We start from the raw sequence: 17,023 nt of genomic DNA, 5'->3' as shown, positions 1-17,023 counted from the left end.
TCTGCAAAAGGTACAGGGATTGGACTGCTGAGGACTGGGGTAAAGTCATTTTCTCTGATGAATCCCCTTTCTGATTGTTTGGGGCATGCGGAAAAAAGCTTGTCCGGAAAAGACAAGGTGAGTGCTACCATCAGTCCTGTGTCATGCCAACAGTAAAGCATCCTGAGACCATTCATGTTTGGGGTTGCTTCTCAGCCAAGGGTGTGGGCTCACTCACAATTTTGCCTAAGAACACAGCCATGAATAAAGAATGGTACCAACACATCCTCTGAAAGCAACTTCTCCCCACCATCCAGGAACAGTTTGGTGACGAACAATGCCTTTTCCAACATGATGGAGCACCTTGCCATGAGGCAAAAGTGGTAACTAAGTGGCTCAGGGAACAAAACAGTGATATTTCGGGTCCATGGAAACTCCCCAGACCTTAATCCCGTTGAGAACTTGTGGTCAATGCTCAAGAGGCAGGTGGACAAACAAAACCCCACAAATTCTGACAAACTCCAAGCATTGATTATGCAAGAATGGGCTGCCATCAGTCAGGATCTGGCCCAGAAGTTAATTGACAGCATGCCAGGGCGGATTGCAGAGGTCTTGAAAAAGAAGGGTCAACACTGCAAATATTGACTCTGCATCAACCTCATGTAATTGTCAATAAAAGCCTTTGACACACACTAAAATGCTTGTAATTATACTTCAGTATTCCATAGTAACATCTGACAAAAATATCTAAAGACACTGAAGCAGCAAACTTTGTGGAAATTAGTATTTGTGTCATTCTCAAAACTTTTGGCCATGTCTGTAAGTCAGTTTGCATGCCAAACAACCCCAGACACTTTCAGTAGCCTAGTCAAACTGCGCACTGTGCCCAGCTTCGTGCGCTGACCAACGCAAGTTAGGTTCCTGATCTTGCACATCTACGCAGCACCTTCAGCATTTAAATAGTAATTTGGCTTGCGTGATATTAGGCTTTGTCATTGAACTAATAATCTATGTAGTTTGATTTTTATTTAGAATGGAAAGTGTTTATGCAACAAATGTTAGTGCATCACATCGAAACGAATCGCATCGAATCGTTCTCTAATTAAACCGAATCATTTAAAACTAAAACATATCGTTCCTGGATCGTATTGGAGCCCTTGACTAGAGATGGGTATCTTTAAGATTTTAATGGTATTACTACTCTTACTGATACTGCTTATCGATCTGGTACTTTATCGGTTATTTTTGTTATTTTTTATGAAAAAAAACGAAAGACATCAAGGACAGAATTAACATTGCTTTATTTTCTGAAATGTTAAATAAAAATAATTAACTATTATTTTACAGCAAAAGAAACAGCAGTGTTTTGAACAAATCACTATTATAGGCTCTAATGTTGTGATGATGAAAATGTAAAACAAATGAAAAACTATTTTCCTGCAAAAGAAAATACAGTGGTATAGAGCAACACGGGTGGGGCACGCAGGTAGGCTGCAAAAGGAGTAACAGTTCTTATCAGTTCTTCTGGAGAAAGATCAATATATTTGCCTTCTCTGGCAGAAGTCAGGACCTCTCCTGGCTTATTGTGTTCCCTGCAGTCGAAAATACCCTCTCGCTAGGGATGGAGGAGACTTGAGCACAGAGGTAGCTTGTTGCAATGTTTGTGAGGAGGGGCAGAGTAGCTCACTTCTCCCACCACCACATCACAGGATCTTCAGCCATGGGGATGGGAGGCAGGCCTTTGTAGAGCTCGACCTCTAGGTCAACACAATCGCTGAGGGTGAGGGACGAGGTGTTCTGTTGGATCGTCAACCTCAACTCCCTGGCCTCCTCTGAGAACAGCTCCTCCAAGGCACCCCTTGTTTTGTACAATGGAGGGACTGCCTCCTCCATTTCCTTCTCCTTCAGACTCCTCCTCCTGTTGCTGGTGCTCTGTGTCTGTCTTTTCCGGCTCTTTTGACAGCCTTGGTGTTGCTCCTGTCACATTGACCTCAACAGTTGCCTTCCTCAGCCTGTCCCAGGTGGCGTCACTCACCGGCCTCCCTTTAAATCTGGGGTCCATTGCTGTAGCCTCATGCAGGAAGGCATGAATGTCCTTATCCTGATAGCGCTCGGAGAGATTTTCCCACACCTTCTCTTTGATGGTTGCCACAAACGTTGTATCTTCATGCTCCACAGTTTAGTGCTCTTCCAGTTGTTGGAGGATGGGTATGATCTGTCCACAGGTGGCGTTATTTTCACATGACACACATTGTGGATGTATAGAGGATTCTCATGAGCTGGACAAACTCCTCAGCCTTATGGAAGTCCTCATCCTTCAGACGGTCCAGGTTGTCCTTGGTCAATGCTTTTCGCAGCTGTGGGTACAAGGCTGCCGCTTGGATCGCTGGATTCCATCTTGTCTTGACATCAAGTATGAGTGAGTGTTGCGGAAGGACTGAAACAACAAGAAAAAACCACATACATTTAATTACAGCACACTTGAATATTTAATTAAATTGTTAAATGAGGGAATTTCAAAATAATACTTTAATAGGGTGAACTGGCTTCTTACTAAGTAAGGCGCTGCTCCTTTTCCTTCAAGATTGTTTTGGACATCGAGGATCTCTTGAACCACACGACCACTGCTCTGATTCGGGCTGCCCATTTATCAATGAAAGTCATTTTGTAGATTTTCTGCGATGCCAGATTCAATGTGTGCACAAACTTATTTTTAGGATGTGTAGCCTCTTGGTGGCAACATCCATATAGCCAGCATTATCAACAGTCACAGCTACAATCTTGCTTGCCTCTATCTCAAACTCTTCCAGAATGTCTGAGATCTCCTCTGCCACTACTTCGCCTGTTTGCGATTTGTATACTGCCCTGGTGTGGAGGACCTTCTGTTTTACACTGCCCTGGCTTGTGTAGGGCACTGTAACAGTGAGATAGTGGTCCTGACAGAGGCTGGTCCACCCATCTGATGTGATGGCCAGCTTTGGCATGTCCTTCAGCTCAGTGATCACATTGGCATTTTCTACACCATACCAGGTAGAAATTAATGTATCACTGAGGTACCTCCCGGAGGGAGGGGTATATTTGGGGTTTAGTGCCTTACTCATCTCCCTACAGTAAAAAAAAAAAATGTTTTCATGTGTTGAATTGTTGTGTTTTCATCTCTCTTCTGGATTGGGAATAGCAAAAATGCATCATAGACGAATGGCTTAATCTTATTGCAAATTAGAAATGGTTGGTGAGATAAAATGTGCAAGATAATGTTTAATAAATAGGAAATGTATTTTCTTAATTTCTCCAGTATCGAAAGCAGAACTGATAACGTTGGAGCTTATCGATACTACAGTCTTTCATAATTTAGCCCCGGGGCCCGTTTAATACCGGGTTTCAGTACCCATCCCAACCCTTGACAGTACCAGTCAAAAGTTTGGACACACCTACTCATTCAAGGGTTTTTCTTTATTTTTTAAAAATGTTTACATTGTAGAATAATAGTGAAGACATCAAAACTATGAACTAATTTTGGAAAACATGTAGTGGAAAGCTTGCCGCCCTTAGACTCTGGGCAGTGGAAACGCGTTCTCTGGAGGGATGAATCACATTTCACCATCTGGCAGTCCGACGGACAAATCTGAGTTTGGCGAATGCCAGGCGAACACTACCTGCCCAAATGCATAGTGCCAAATGTGAAGTTTGGTGGAGGAGGAATAATGGTCTGGGGCTGTTTTAGTGCCAGTGAAGGGAATTCTTAACGCTACAGCATACAATGACATTCTAGCTGATTCTGTCCTTTCCTGTTTCAGCATGACAATGCCACCATGCACAAAGCGAGGTCCATACAGAAATATTTTGTCGATATCGGTGTGGAAGAGCTTGACTGGCCTGCACAGAGCCCTGACATCAACCCGATCGAACACCTTTGGGATGAATTGGAACGCCGACTGCGAGCCAGGCCTAATCGCCCAACATCAGTGGAAAGCCTTCCCAGAACAGTGGAGGCTGTTATAGCAGCATAGTGGGGACCAACTCCATATTAATGCCCATGATTTTGGAAATAGATGTTCGAGGAGCAGGTGTCCACATATTTTTGGTCATGTATTGTACCTTACTTAGATTAGATTACCACTAGGCGCTGAAATGTGTCCCCAAGTAGTGATCCATGGGAAATATAGTCATTATAGCATGCGTACGTACATACAGAGATTCATCATTGGAAGGAAGATAAATCAATTTGCAGAGGGCGTTGCTCTCTAGATTTGTGGTCAGTGTGAGTGTTTGTGTGTGTGTACACATGTCTGCTTACATAAGAATCTGGCATGTTAGACAGTGTTGGCTCTTCTCATTTTTATAATTGACTCTAGCTGGAGATTTCCCTACAAGATGACAGAGGGAGCAAGGAGAGGGCTAATCAAGTCAATGTAAGTGGAAAAGGGCTGTGACATTCACTCTACTTTTTCTCTTTCTCTTTCCCTCTCTCCCTCTTCCTCTATTCCCCTCTCTCTTTTTGTCTGTATCCTCCCTATTTCTCCTCTCCTCTCTCTTCTCTTCCAGTGACATGACAAATCATTACAGGCCAATCCAGTGCAGAAGGACTTTATTTGTTGCCAGATAAATCAACCCTACACAACTGGGTTAGGAAGTCAAGGGCTTGTCCAATCACACACACATAATAGCATAGTGAGGAGTATTAGCCCACCACGACCGGGTCAGACAGGGCAGCGCCCACACACACAAACACATCAGTCAAACAGACACAAACACCCTTCCATCCCTCCCTCCCTCTGCCAGCCTGTCAGAAACCCACAGTAACCAACAGCTTGATCATTAGTATCGCTAAGACTCTCAGCTCTGTCTCGCGCTCTCTGTCTCTCTCTCTATTTCTCTTTCTCTCTCTCTCTCTCCCTCTCTCTCTCTCTGTTTCCTCCCTCTGTTAGAACTATTGCCATCGGCTCCCTCTGTATTTTCTCCCCTCCTTTGTCTCTCCCCCTGTGTGTGTGTGTGTGTGTGTGTGTGTGTGTGTGTGTGTGTGTGTGTGTGTGTGTGTGTGTGTGTGTGTGTGTGTGTGTGTGTGTGTGTGTGTGTGTATTAACATAAGAATTTGATATGTTAGACGGTGACGGCTTTTCTAATTTTCATAATTGACTCTAGCTGGAGATGTCCCTGCAAGAGGACAGAACGAGTGAGGAGAGAGCTAATCAAGTCAATGTAAGTAGAAAAGGGCTGTATCTCTCTCTGTTCCTCTTTTTCTCTATTCCACTATATTTCTCTTTCTATCCTCGCTCTTTCTCCTCTTTTCTCCTCTCCTCTCCTTAGATCATTACATGACAGATCATTACAGGCGAATCTTATGCAGGAGGACTTTATTTGTTGCAGGATAAATCACCCAACACAACTGGTTTAGGAAATCAAGGTCCCGTCCCATAATATAGTGGTTCCCAAACAGTGTGCCTTGAGGAACTCTCAGGTGTACCATGAAACCTTTCCTAATTTAGATAATTGAAACCTTTTTACATTTACGTATAAATGTGACCTCTGAAATGCACATGGAATTTGGACTTGCGAGCACTAGTACCGATTAGATGTAACCATGTGCCATTTAATGTAATATCTGTATCGTTGTTTCAAGTACAGTACAAGCAGGCTGTTCTTACATTTGCATAATTTGATGGGTGTGCATCACAAGCATTAATTTGCTTAATTACGCTTTGTCTGTAATAATTTAGCAGATTCGGTTCAATCAGTTGAGTCAGTCGTCCTGCTGAGCCCTTCCCAGCTAGCTAATAATGCTTGTGCTAGAAACTTCAGCGAGATTTTGAAACTTGTCAGAGTAATTTTTATCTGAGTAATTCTTTGTTTTTCAATAATTGTAGTTAACATTCTTTTTTTAATGACTACCTCATCTCTGTACCCCACACATACAATTATCTGTAAGGTCCCTCAATCGAGTAGTGAATGTCAAGCACAGATACAACCAAAAATACCAGGGAGGTTTTTCAATTGCTTGTAAAGAAGGGCACCGATTGGTAGATGTGTAAAAAATTAAAAAAGCAGATGCTGAATATCCCTTTGAGCGTGGAAAAGTTATTAATTAGTCTTTGGATGGTGTATCAATACACCCAGTCACTACAAAATGCAGGCGTCCTTCCTAACTCAGTTGCTGGAGAGGAAGGGAAACGCTCAGGGATTACACTATGAAGCCAATGGGGATTTTTAAAACAGTTACAGAGTTTAATGGTTGTGATATGACAGAACTGAGGATGGATCAACAATGTTGTAGTTACTCCACAAAACTAACCTAAATGATAACCAGATAAAATATTCCAAAACATGCATCCTGTTTGCAACAATGCACTAAAGTAATACTGGAAAGAAATGTGGCAGAGAAATGTACTTTTTGTCCTCAATACAAAGTGTTATGTTTGGGGCAAATCCAACACAACATATCACTGAGTGCTAGGGGTGTGAGCGTTTAAACTTTGAGACGAAGTTGGGATCCTTAACGTTATGAAAGATCCCTACCCGAAAAACAATGTTTTTCTTTTGTTGTTTTTTTCACTTACAGTGCCTTGCGAAAGTATTCGGCCCCCTTGAACTTTGCGACCTTTTGCCACATTTCAGGCTTCAAACATAAAGATATAAAACTGTATTTTTTTGTGAAGAATCAACAACAAGTGGGACACAATCATGATGTGGAACGACATTTATTGGATATTTCAAACTTTTTTAACAAATCAAAAATTGGGCGTGCAAAATTATTCAGCCCCCTTAAGTTAATACTTTGTAGCGCCACCTTTTGCTGCGATTACAGCTGTAAGTCGCTTGGGGTATGTCTCTATCAGTTTTGCACATCGAGAGACTGACATTTTTTCCCATTCCTCCTTGCAAAACAGCTCGAGCTCAGTGAGGTTGGATGGAGAGCATTTGTGAACAGCAGTTTTCAGTTCTTTCCACAGATTCTCGATTGGATTCAGGTCTGGACTTTGACTTGGCCATTCTAACACCTGGATATGTTTATTTTTGAACCATTCTATTGTAGATTTTGCTTTATGTTTTGGATCATTGTCTTGTTGGAAGACAAATCTCCGTCCCAGTCTCAGGTCTTTTGCAGACTCCATCAGGTTTTCTTCCAGAATGGTCCTGTATTTGGCTCCATCCATCTTCCCATCAATTTTAACCATCTTCCCTGTCCCTGCTGAATAAAAGCAGGCCCAAACCATGATGCTGCCACCACCATGTTTGACAGTGGGGATGGTGTGTTCAGCTGTGTTGCTTTTACGCCAAACAACGTTTTGCATTGTTGCCAAAAAGTTCAATTTTGGTTTCATCTGACCAGAGCACCTTCTTCCACATGTTTGGTGTGTCTCCCAGGTGGCTTGTGGCAAACTTTAAACGACACTTTTTATGGATATCTTTAAGAAATGGCTTTCTTCTTGCCACTCTTCCATAAAGGCCAGATTTGTGCAATATACGACTGATTGTTGTCCTATGGACAGAGTCTCCCACCTCAGCTGTAGATCTCTGCAGTTCATCCAGAGTGATCATGGGCCTCTTGGCTGCATCTCTGATCAGTCTTCTCCTTGTATGAGCTGAAGGTTTAGAGGGACGGCCAGGTCTTGGTAGATTTGCAGTGGTCTGATACTCCTTCCATTTCAATATTATCGCTTGCACAGTGCTCCTTGGGATGTTTAAAGCTTGGGAAATATTTTTGTATCCAAATCCGGCTTTAAACTTCTTCACAACAGTATCTCGGATCTGCCTGGTGTGTTCCTTGTTCTTCATGATGCTCTCTGCGCTTTTAACGGACCTCTGAGACTATCACAGTGCAGGTGCATTTATACGGAGACTTGATTACACACAGGTGGATTGTATTTATCATCAGTAGTCATTTAGGTCAACATTGGATCATTCAGAGATCCTCACTGAACTTCTGGAGAGAGTTTGCTGCACTGAAAGTAAAGGGGCTGAATAATTTTGCACGCCCAATTTTTCAGTTTTTGAATTGTTAAAAAAGTTTGAAATATCCAATAAATGTCGTTCCACTTCATGATTGTGTCCCACTTGTTGTTGATTCTTCACAAAAAAAATACAGTTTTATATCTTTATGTTTGAAGCCTGAAATGTGGCAAAAGGTCGCAAAGTTCAAGGGGGCCGAATACTTTCGCAAGGCACTGTAATTAAAATCACAGTTCTGTTATGACAAAGCATATTATTTTCTGTGTTATAGCCGATAGGCTACAAAGGCCTGGGGAAGTTGTGTAATTAAAGTAAAACTAGAGGAGGAGGCGAATTTCTGGCTACTTGGGGAATTTATAAAGCATTGCAAGACAAGACTTTGCAAGATGCAGATTACCAAAACATATGAGCATGCTTCTGCCTTCTTCTGCCTCTCTCTTCCTCGTGCTGGCCTGCCTGCTCTGTCTCTGAACGCACTCGCTAATGATGCAAGTGCGTTCAGTCTTTGGTCTGTTGCGTGTAGAATATCCTAGTTTATTCATGGCACCAATGTCTTCGGGCTAGTCTTGCGTGCACAGGGCTGCCTGCTCTTCGTTTTTTTTTCATATGAAATTACAGTAGGCTACTGGTAGCCTGTATTGATTACGCTTATCAGGCATCAAGGAATGTGGCCCCATGTATGTTTGATTGTCTGTCTGTTAGGGTAGGCTACACTACAGTTGTTTAAATGCCAACATGATGCCAACAAGAAACAGACATTTTACTTGACTATAAGGAATGCGGCTTCTAAAGCGGGATTTAAATCCACAACTAGGCAACCAGAATTGTCAATAAAATAATATTGAGCTGCTGCGCGCAGCCTGCATGTCTGCTGCCTGTGCGCAGACCACTCTCTCCTAAAAAAGTACTTTAAAGTTTGTTAAATACAGTGACTTACCGAAACATTTAGTTTAAATACAACACATTGCTACCCTAACATAAAACATTGCATAAACTATAAACTATAGCAGCACATCAATAGGTGACGTTTATTGTTGTAAGGGAGCAGAATTCTACTGTCTGCCACTTGATGTGGCACTTTTTTAATTGTCTGAAAAGTTATCAATTGTCCCTATCGACATGTTACTGTAACTGTGTTCTATGACTGTAAAGGTTTGTGGTAGATATAACTTTATTCCTCGGCCGTAGCGGTCATACATGCGTAATAGGACAATTATTCTGCATTGTAAATTGACTTGGATAAAAAAAACTTGGAAAAACCCCAAAAAACTATTCATGTCAGTTTAAAAGTTAAGCAAAATGGTTAATTGTCACATCCCTATTGAATACTACTCATATTTTCAATCATGGTTGTGGCTGCATCATGTTATGAGTATGCTTGTCATCAGCAAAGACTAGGGAGTTTTTTTTAGGATAAAAACATATACAACTAACTATAAGCACAGGTAAAATCCTAAAGAAGAACTTGGTTCAGTCTGTTTTCCAACAGAAACTGGGAGATGAATTCACCTTTCAGCAGGACATAAACCTAAAACACAAGGTCAAATCTACACTGGAGTTGCTTACCGAGACACACATTGAATGCTTCCGAGTGGCCTAGTTACAGTTTTGACTTAAATTGGCTTGAAAATCTATGGCAAGACTTGAAAATTGCTGTCCAGCAATGATCAACAATCAACAGAGCTTGAAGAATTTTTTAAAGGGCAAATATTGTACAATACAGGTGTGCATAGCTCTTAAACTTATCACCGCCAAAGGTGCTTCTACAAAGTATTTACTCAGGGGTGTGAATATTCATGTCAATTTTACATTTCTGTATTTAATTTTCAATAAATTAGCAAAAAAAAATTAAAACATGTTTTTACTTTGCCGTTATTGGGTATTGTGTTTAGATGGGTGAGGAAAAAAAATATTTAATTCATTTGAATTCAGGCTGTAACACCCCAAAATGTGGAATAAGTCAAGGGGAATACTTTCTGAAGGCACTGCACATCAGTCACAAACACACATACCTGACCCTCCCTCTGCCAGCCTGTCAGAAGCCCACAGTAAACAAAAGCTTGATCATTAGCATCGCTCTGTTTCCACCCTCTGGTAGAACTATTGCTGTCGGCTCCCTCTCTGAATTATCTTCCTGCATTTGTCTCCCCTCTGATCTTCCACTGCATCTGTCTGATGGGAGTGTATGTGTTGTGTTTTCAGGTGCTGCTGGGTACTGATTGTGTGTGTATGTATGTGCTGTCAAACAATTAAAATAATTAATCTCATCATTTTCTGTAGTTCATTTTGATTAATAGCAATTTTTGAATTTGCTCAAATTTGACCATAAAGAAAGATTTTTCTATTCAAAAAGCAGTGCATTGAGTTACAGGCATACTATGCTGTGGGACGAAAACACAAAATAATCTGTGTCAGAAACAAAATGCTTCCAATATTTAAGTAGGCCTGCCTACTCCCTCAACGTTCTTAAAGTTTAACACTTGAGCACTCACTAATACACACACACTCAAGGACTGTTAAAGCGACAGCCAGGCATTCTAAATGAGTGTTCTCCCAATTTCAGATTGTATGGTTGACTACAGGAAAAAATAACTGTCTCTACAAAGAACAAAGAGTATTTAAACTTGCCCAACAGTGTTATGAATTCCACAGAAGACAATAACAACAGGTCAGCCCGGTCTGAATTAATGTAGGCTAAAACAACCATTAGATCTAGCCTAGGCGACTTCAACATGCACTAGTCCACAAGTTACTACAACTAGAACTGGGATAATTGCGATAAATCTTTTGACCTGAGACCTATAACAAAAGCAGTAGCTAAATGGAATGGATGTCCTGTTCTGATTAAAATAGTTGTGGGAAGTTAATTATATCAAGAGGCATTCAGCCAAATGGCATTGTAAACATTAGTTTGGTTAGCTAGTGAGCTAACGTTATTATAATTAGCTAGCTATTCTGTACAAATGATCTTGTTGCTGTTATCTAAAGAAATGCCTGGGAATGTGTTTGATTGAGCTCTCTGTAAGTCAAACCTGTGAGCATAGTGGATTCTTCAAACAGACAGCGCTACATAACAGCAACTGCCACCAAGTGCAGTGTCTGTGAGGAAACACGTACGCTTAAAAAGGGCCCGTGCGGTGAAAAATTGAGATTCGATTAATGACATCAATAAAATCCTTAACGACATTAACTTTGTGTGTATGTCGAGGTTATTATAGTCAACGAAAACTGAAACTAAAATAAAAACAACAATTAGAAAATCTATTTAGTAACCTGAAATTAAACTAAAACCACTAAAACTATGTAAAAAAAATATTAAAAAATATAAGTATTTTTCTTCTAATATTTGGGTAAAATCAAGTGGTATTCAAGGTTTTTTTTCCAACTTTTACCAACTTGCCGACCAATGACTGGGCCAAGCTAGAGCAGCTTGTGAAGATCCTGGATCCGTTCGCAATTCACACCGACCGACTTCAAACTGATAGACAGTTGCTGTCTGATCTGGTGCCGTGCATTCTCAACCTTGAGGCACAGTTGCAGTCAACTGCTGTGGTAAAACAGTTGGCACAGGTCCTCCTGAAGTCACTGCATCAGCGCTTCGCATGCATACTGAATCCTATGGCAGCCAACTTTGAGCCAACCTCTGCAGCATGTTGCCTGATGGACCTAAGGATGTGACTGGCATTTTGCTCAATGGAGATGGAGCCACTGATGAGGGAAGCAGAGCCTTTTGTACTTCAGTAATTAGAGAGAACAGCCGTGGAGCAGCAGGACCCCAGGAAGATGCCAGCACGATGAATCATCTCGACCAAAGTGCTTCAGAAATATAGCTTCCTCGCATCGAAGATTGTGTTTGAGGTCACTGTCCAGCTGGATGGTCAACCTGGCAGAGCATTAAGTGTCACATGTGAGCTGCGGAAATACCAGTTCTGCCAAGCAAGGATGGCTGTTTATCCAAAAAAGTGCATTGTGGCACTGGATCTGGTTTCTTCCCTGCATCCCAAGAGTTTTTGGAGAGCTGGCTGGCTGTGAACTGATATATTTGTGAAGTGTTCTACTGCTTATGTTTTTTCTGTTGTTGCAGCTGTTTTTATTAACCCTATTTGAAGGGGTTAGTCATGATGCATGTTTAATATTACATAAACATAAGTCAAATTTGCCATGACGTAATTTGTTGTTTGATCCTCTGTCAAATAAAGGTACTTGTTTCTTCTAATATCTACTACTAAAGTAAAAAACAACAACATTGGTTTGATGTAAACAGTTTCATTCCGCCAGATTTCTTGCACCAGTCTAGGCACTTATCCTTGAAATCCAAGTCACATTAGGATTGATTTATAGTTTAAACCTAACCAAAACTTTGTCCTGGCCATAGAGTTCCTTGCTTGCCATCCTTGCTATTTCCGCAGCTCACACGCGACACTTAATGCTCTGCCAGGTTGACTCTCCAGCTGGACAGTGACCTCAAACACAGTCTCTGATGCGAGGAAGCTATATTTCTGAAGCACTGTGGTCGAGATGATTCATCGTGCTGGCATCTTATTTGGGTCCTGCTGCTGTGCTCTCTAATTTGCTGAAGTACAAAAGGCTCTGCTTCCCTCATCAGTGGCTCCATCTCCATTGAGCAAAGTTGTATGGAGTCATCTAGTGGCCAAAAGCCTGTGTTAGCATGGGCAACGCCATTCAGGGCTTTCGCTGTTTAGATTTAGTCAACTGGGCGGGACTTCCAACTTCATTGGCTGATCCCTCCTGACCCGGTTGGCATGACCCAATGACCCAGTTGGAGTTGTACTATTTTAAGATGGAGATGGCCTCAATGCACATACTCTCACAGACGCCGTCATGACACCGATACAGAGATGTTATGTCTATCCAAGTCTATGGTCCTCGCCCATCACCTTATGTATTACTTCCCCCCCAGGGTCAAGAAGTGACAAAAAAAATAACTATAGGCCTACAACACATAAATGGCTCCTAGCCTCCCTTTCTGTCGCGAACACTAAAACTCAAACTAAACCATATAAATTAAGTCTAAAAACTAACTGAAACAAAGCTGAATGTCATATAAAATTACTAAACTATATTAACTGTGTGTGTGGACGTGTTTAACTCTACCAGAAGTCCCCACAAGAATAGTAAACGAACAAAAAATGCTATTTCTAGGGGGTTAGGATTAGGTTTGGGGTTAGGGTTTAGGGTTAAATAAAATAAATACATAGGAGCTAGGGTTAGTTTTAGGGTTAAGGTTAGGTTTTTTGGTTACGGTTAGGGTAAGGGTTTAGGATTAGGGGTTAGGGAAAGTAGGATTTTGAATGGGACTGAATTGTGTGTCCCCACAAGGTTGGATGAACAAGAATGTGTGTGTGTTCCCCATATTATAATTGTATTTATTGAATGTTTGTTTCTATATAATCCAGGTACCAGCTGAGTTATTCCAGTTACAAACTTTAAAAATAATTATATTGTGTAGTTGTTTCATGTGTGTTTGGATGGGCTATGCTAATGGTGTTAATTGAAAGCCCTCCCACCAAGTTAGCCTGCTTATTAGATACAGGTGCATAAAGGTTTGGTAGTATCACAGATTATCCATTATATTGACCACATACTCTATGAAAATAAATGTCTTAAAACATGTCAGGCAGTTTGGAGGAGGCATGATCTGGTGGGACCATTCTAGCCAATGAGAGGGCAGATACCCGTGTGAACAACTGGCACAACGGTTTCCACTAGTTACCAAAGCCGCAGAAATTGGCTCTATCGTAGATAATCATGAAAACTAAAATGTGCTTTCTGGTCATAATTTAAAGTTAGGGTTACGGTTAGCAGTGTGGTAAATCACATTTTAATGATTGAAAATGTAGAAATAGGCGGAGCTTATGACTGTGGCAACTAGTGATGACCAGGCACAACTCCGATATTAAGTTTTTTTTCTCAAAGTTGCCAGGATATCACATGTCCTACTTATATCAGTACACTCGTAAAAAAAAAAAAAAAAATTACGAAACTTATATTCGATCAAATAAGCCACACATAGCAAAGTAAGCCATTCCAATTTTTGTTAACCAAATTCGACACACTCTTCTTCTTTTTCAGCAGCAAACCACCCTGCATCCCACTGCTGGCTTGCCTCTGAAGCTAAGTAGGGTTGGTCCTGCTCGGGTCCCTGGATGGGAGACCAGATGCTGCTGGAAGTGGTGTTGGAGGCTCTCTTCCCTCTGGTCTAAAAAAAATATCCCAATGCCCCAGGGCAGTGATTGGGGATATTGCCCTGTCTTTCGGATGGGATGTTAAACGGGTGTCCTTACTGTCTGTGGTCACTAAAGATCACATGGCACTTATCGTATGAGTACGGTTTTAACCCCGGTGTCCTGGCTAAATTCCCAATCCAGCCCTCATACCATCATGTCCACCTTACTATCCCCTTTAACTATCTCTCAGGTCGTTGTTGTAAATGCAAATGTGTTCTGTCAATTTATCTGGTAAAATAAGGGTAAATAAATTAAATCCTGGCTTGGTGAGTGAAAATAAACGAAAAACCGCCACCTGCCGGAGAAGACAGATTTCGCGTCGCTTTTTCCTCTCTGAGAGAATGCAAGGATGAGTAAGGAGTATTTTCACATTTTTAGACCTAATAATAAAACTCAAGATTTTGAGGAAGTCTGTTCCAGTCATATTTTAAACATTTTTTTATGTGACATGCAACAGCCAGATTCGTCAGTGTGTGTTTGTGTGTCCTCTACCAGTCTAACAGTGTTTTCAACTCCTTTACTGTAGGAGGCATCAGCGTTAGAAGTAGTGTCCTGCAGTCAGGAGAAGGAGAGTCTGCCCCCGGAGAAGAGTCCCTCCAATCCTGTTCACTCTGAGAGAGAAGCCTTGCTAGTTGGTATGTTCACCTAACAACATTACTATAATGTTATATTAACCCAGTTGGAGGAGAAGATTCCCCCAATTCCTGTCCACTCAGAGAAGCCCTGCTACTTGACACATTCACCAAACATTATTGCAACCTTAGTCCGGTAAACTCTGAGGAAGAAGCCTTGCTTGTTGGTATGTTCAGACAACATTACTACAACCTTCTAACAACATTTGTACGTATAATGGAGAACATTCCCCTAGCGCTATCAACTCTAGGAAAAAGACCCTGCTTGTTCATACACTGCTTGTTCATTTAACTGGTTATTTTTAGCGAAACTATCCACAATCATCAAAGCTGTTTTTTTGTGGAAAGCCTGGTTTTCCTCCCCTGGTTATTCCCAGTTCTCTGGGCTGGTTCACATGTTTTCAATGTCTGGTTTACTGAGGCCTTCAGCATGTTTTTATGGCACATTCTCCACTTCAGTGGAGGGTTCTTTCCACGGGGAACGGTTGGTCCTGGATCAAATTGGTTTTTCGAAAGTAAGGTCTTGCTGAGATACAAGGGAAAGCTATTGTGGCGTTACGATTAGGCCTATGCCAGATGGCAGGATGCACACTATTGTGTGGTAGTGGGAGTTACCTGTCCTGTCCCACAGTGGTGTTATTCTGGAATGATCATATATTTGGCATAGTTGGTTAGGTAGTCAATGAGGCGCTCCCTCCCTCCATGCCGGCCCACTTTGGCTGCTCAGTGAAGTAGATGGCTGCTGAGGATTCTGGGTGTTCTCTGTCAGAATCGTTCTAAATTACATCTTGTTTGAAGATGAAGTGAGCACCGCAGAGAAAAAAGGACATTGGCTCAAAAGTGAACTCATCTTTAACTGCTTTGTCTGTCCTTCTAGATGGCAAAATTAATACCAATGAGATGAACACTTAAAGGAATGTTATATATCGTATATGTGCATCTCTGGATAATGTTATATCGATTTCCTGGGTCCTTTCATGTTTTTATGTGTATCTGACCTATTCAGCGTTCAAGCAGGCAGAAAATCAGCCAGAATGACGCAGTTTGTGTGCATAACATTGTCTTTAAAAAGAAGAGAAAACAGATGACTAAACTCTGATCAAAACAAAGACATAGGGAAGGAAAGAACAGATGCTAGGCCTTTTTCAAGACTTGAAGTTTGATAATAACAAAGCACTTTCTATTGAACTTCCATGTTTCTCGGAGAGTGGCTGAATATCTAGGCTAGGCTATAATTACACATTCAGTTAGAAAATGAAACTGTAGACATCACCAACTACAAAGTTAGCATTGTCAATTAACATCAATATGAACTTTAGATAACTAGGCTTTGGAACAGAGCAGCTACTGCTTTCTCCACAAGTCCCTTTACAACTAAACATACAGTTCTGATTAATTTGCTATAAATGATTTGGACATTTGGAGGCTTTTGGACCCATTCAAAGTATATAGACTGATTTCAAGTTATGCTGGTCTGTATATCTTTGGTCCTAATCCAGCCATTAAAACACACATCTGATCAGAGTTGTTCTCCTCCAGTGTCTCACCTGGTGTGTTTGTTTTCTGAGCTAGTTCCTCAGTGGGCTCATGTTATTACACAGGGGTTTAGGACTATCAGTAGTGCATCATCATATCAATTAGCTGATAGCAGATGTTATTGTTGGGATGAGCGAAACGCCTTTGAGTGTGTGCGTGAGTGCGGGCGTGAAGCCCCATGCTGCTCTGATCAGAGAAGCTTTAATGTAGAGAGCAGCATCAAAGTCTTCATTAAACACTTCTCTTAATCTGGACGGTTTAAACACAGGTCTTCCACAGAGCTGGGAGTGTTTTGGGGAAGACAGACACACTTGAAGAGTACAGATACATTTTCACTTCAGTCAGACAAGATGAGTTAAGTAGAGTGGTCTCTTGAATGTGAGGTTCTCGCTGGCTTTCATGTTGGACAGATCGGTGAATGAATCAACACTCAAACTTAATGTTGTTAGTTAGCTATAGATTAGCTATACATTAATGGTCTACAGTTTGATACTTTGGATGGCATGTTCTCATTGGTTTTCATGTTGGACAAATGGGTTAATGAACACTCAGACTGAATGGGATCATACCGTAGTATAACTTTAGTGTTTGAGTTAAAGTTCTAAAGTAATAGCCTATACTACTGTATGATAAGATGGGTGAATCAACCATTATATTTATATATATATATATATATATATA

At 41.2% G+C, this 17,023-nt stretch overlaps 1 protein-coding gene across 4 annotated transcripts in view; it reads left to right on the top strand.

Moving 5' to 3' along the window:
- LOC110505197 (ecto-NOX disulfide-thiol exchanger 2) overlaps positions 1–17,023 on the top strand; it is a 310,546-nt gene that overhangs the window by 289,259 nt on the left and 4,264 nt on the right. Inside the window, exons 12-14 of one of the 4 annotated variants that reach the window (XR_002470708.2) lie at positions 4,335–4,391; positions 5,122–5,178; positions 14,023–14,809. Coding sequence is in view for 2 of the 4 variants with exons in the window: in XM_021584250.2 (XP_021439925.1) it covers positions 4,335–4,391; positions 5,122–5,178; positions 14,701–14,809 (223 nt within the window). In the remaining 2 variants the exon portion in view is untranslated. Of the gene's footprint in view, positions 1–4,334; positions 4,392–5,121; positions 5,179–14,019; positions 14,810–17,023 lie in introns of all 4 variants that reach the window. The other 3 variants (XR_005041206.1, XM_021584250.2, XM_021584251.2) reach the window with 3 other exon arrangements.

This window comes from Oncorhynchus mykiss, chromosome 31 (assembly GCF_013265735.2).
Source record: "Oncorhynchus mykiss isolate Arlee chromosome 31, USDA_OmykA_1.1, whole genome shotgun sequence".
NCBI lineage: Eukaryota > Metazoa > Chordata > Actinopteri > Salmoniformes > Salmonidae > Oncorhynchus > Oncorhynchus mykiss.
The sequence above is the reverse complement of the archived record's forward strand: the minus strand, read 5'-3'. Positions and strand labels throughout refer to the sequence as shown.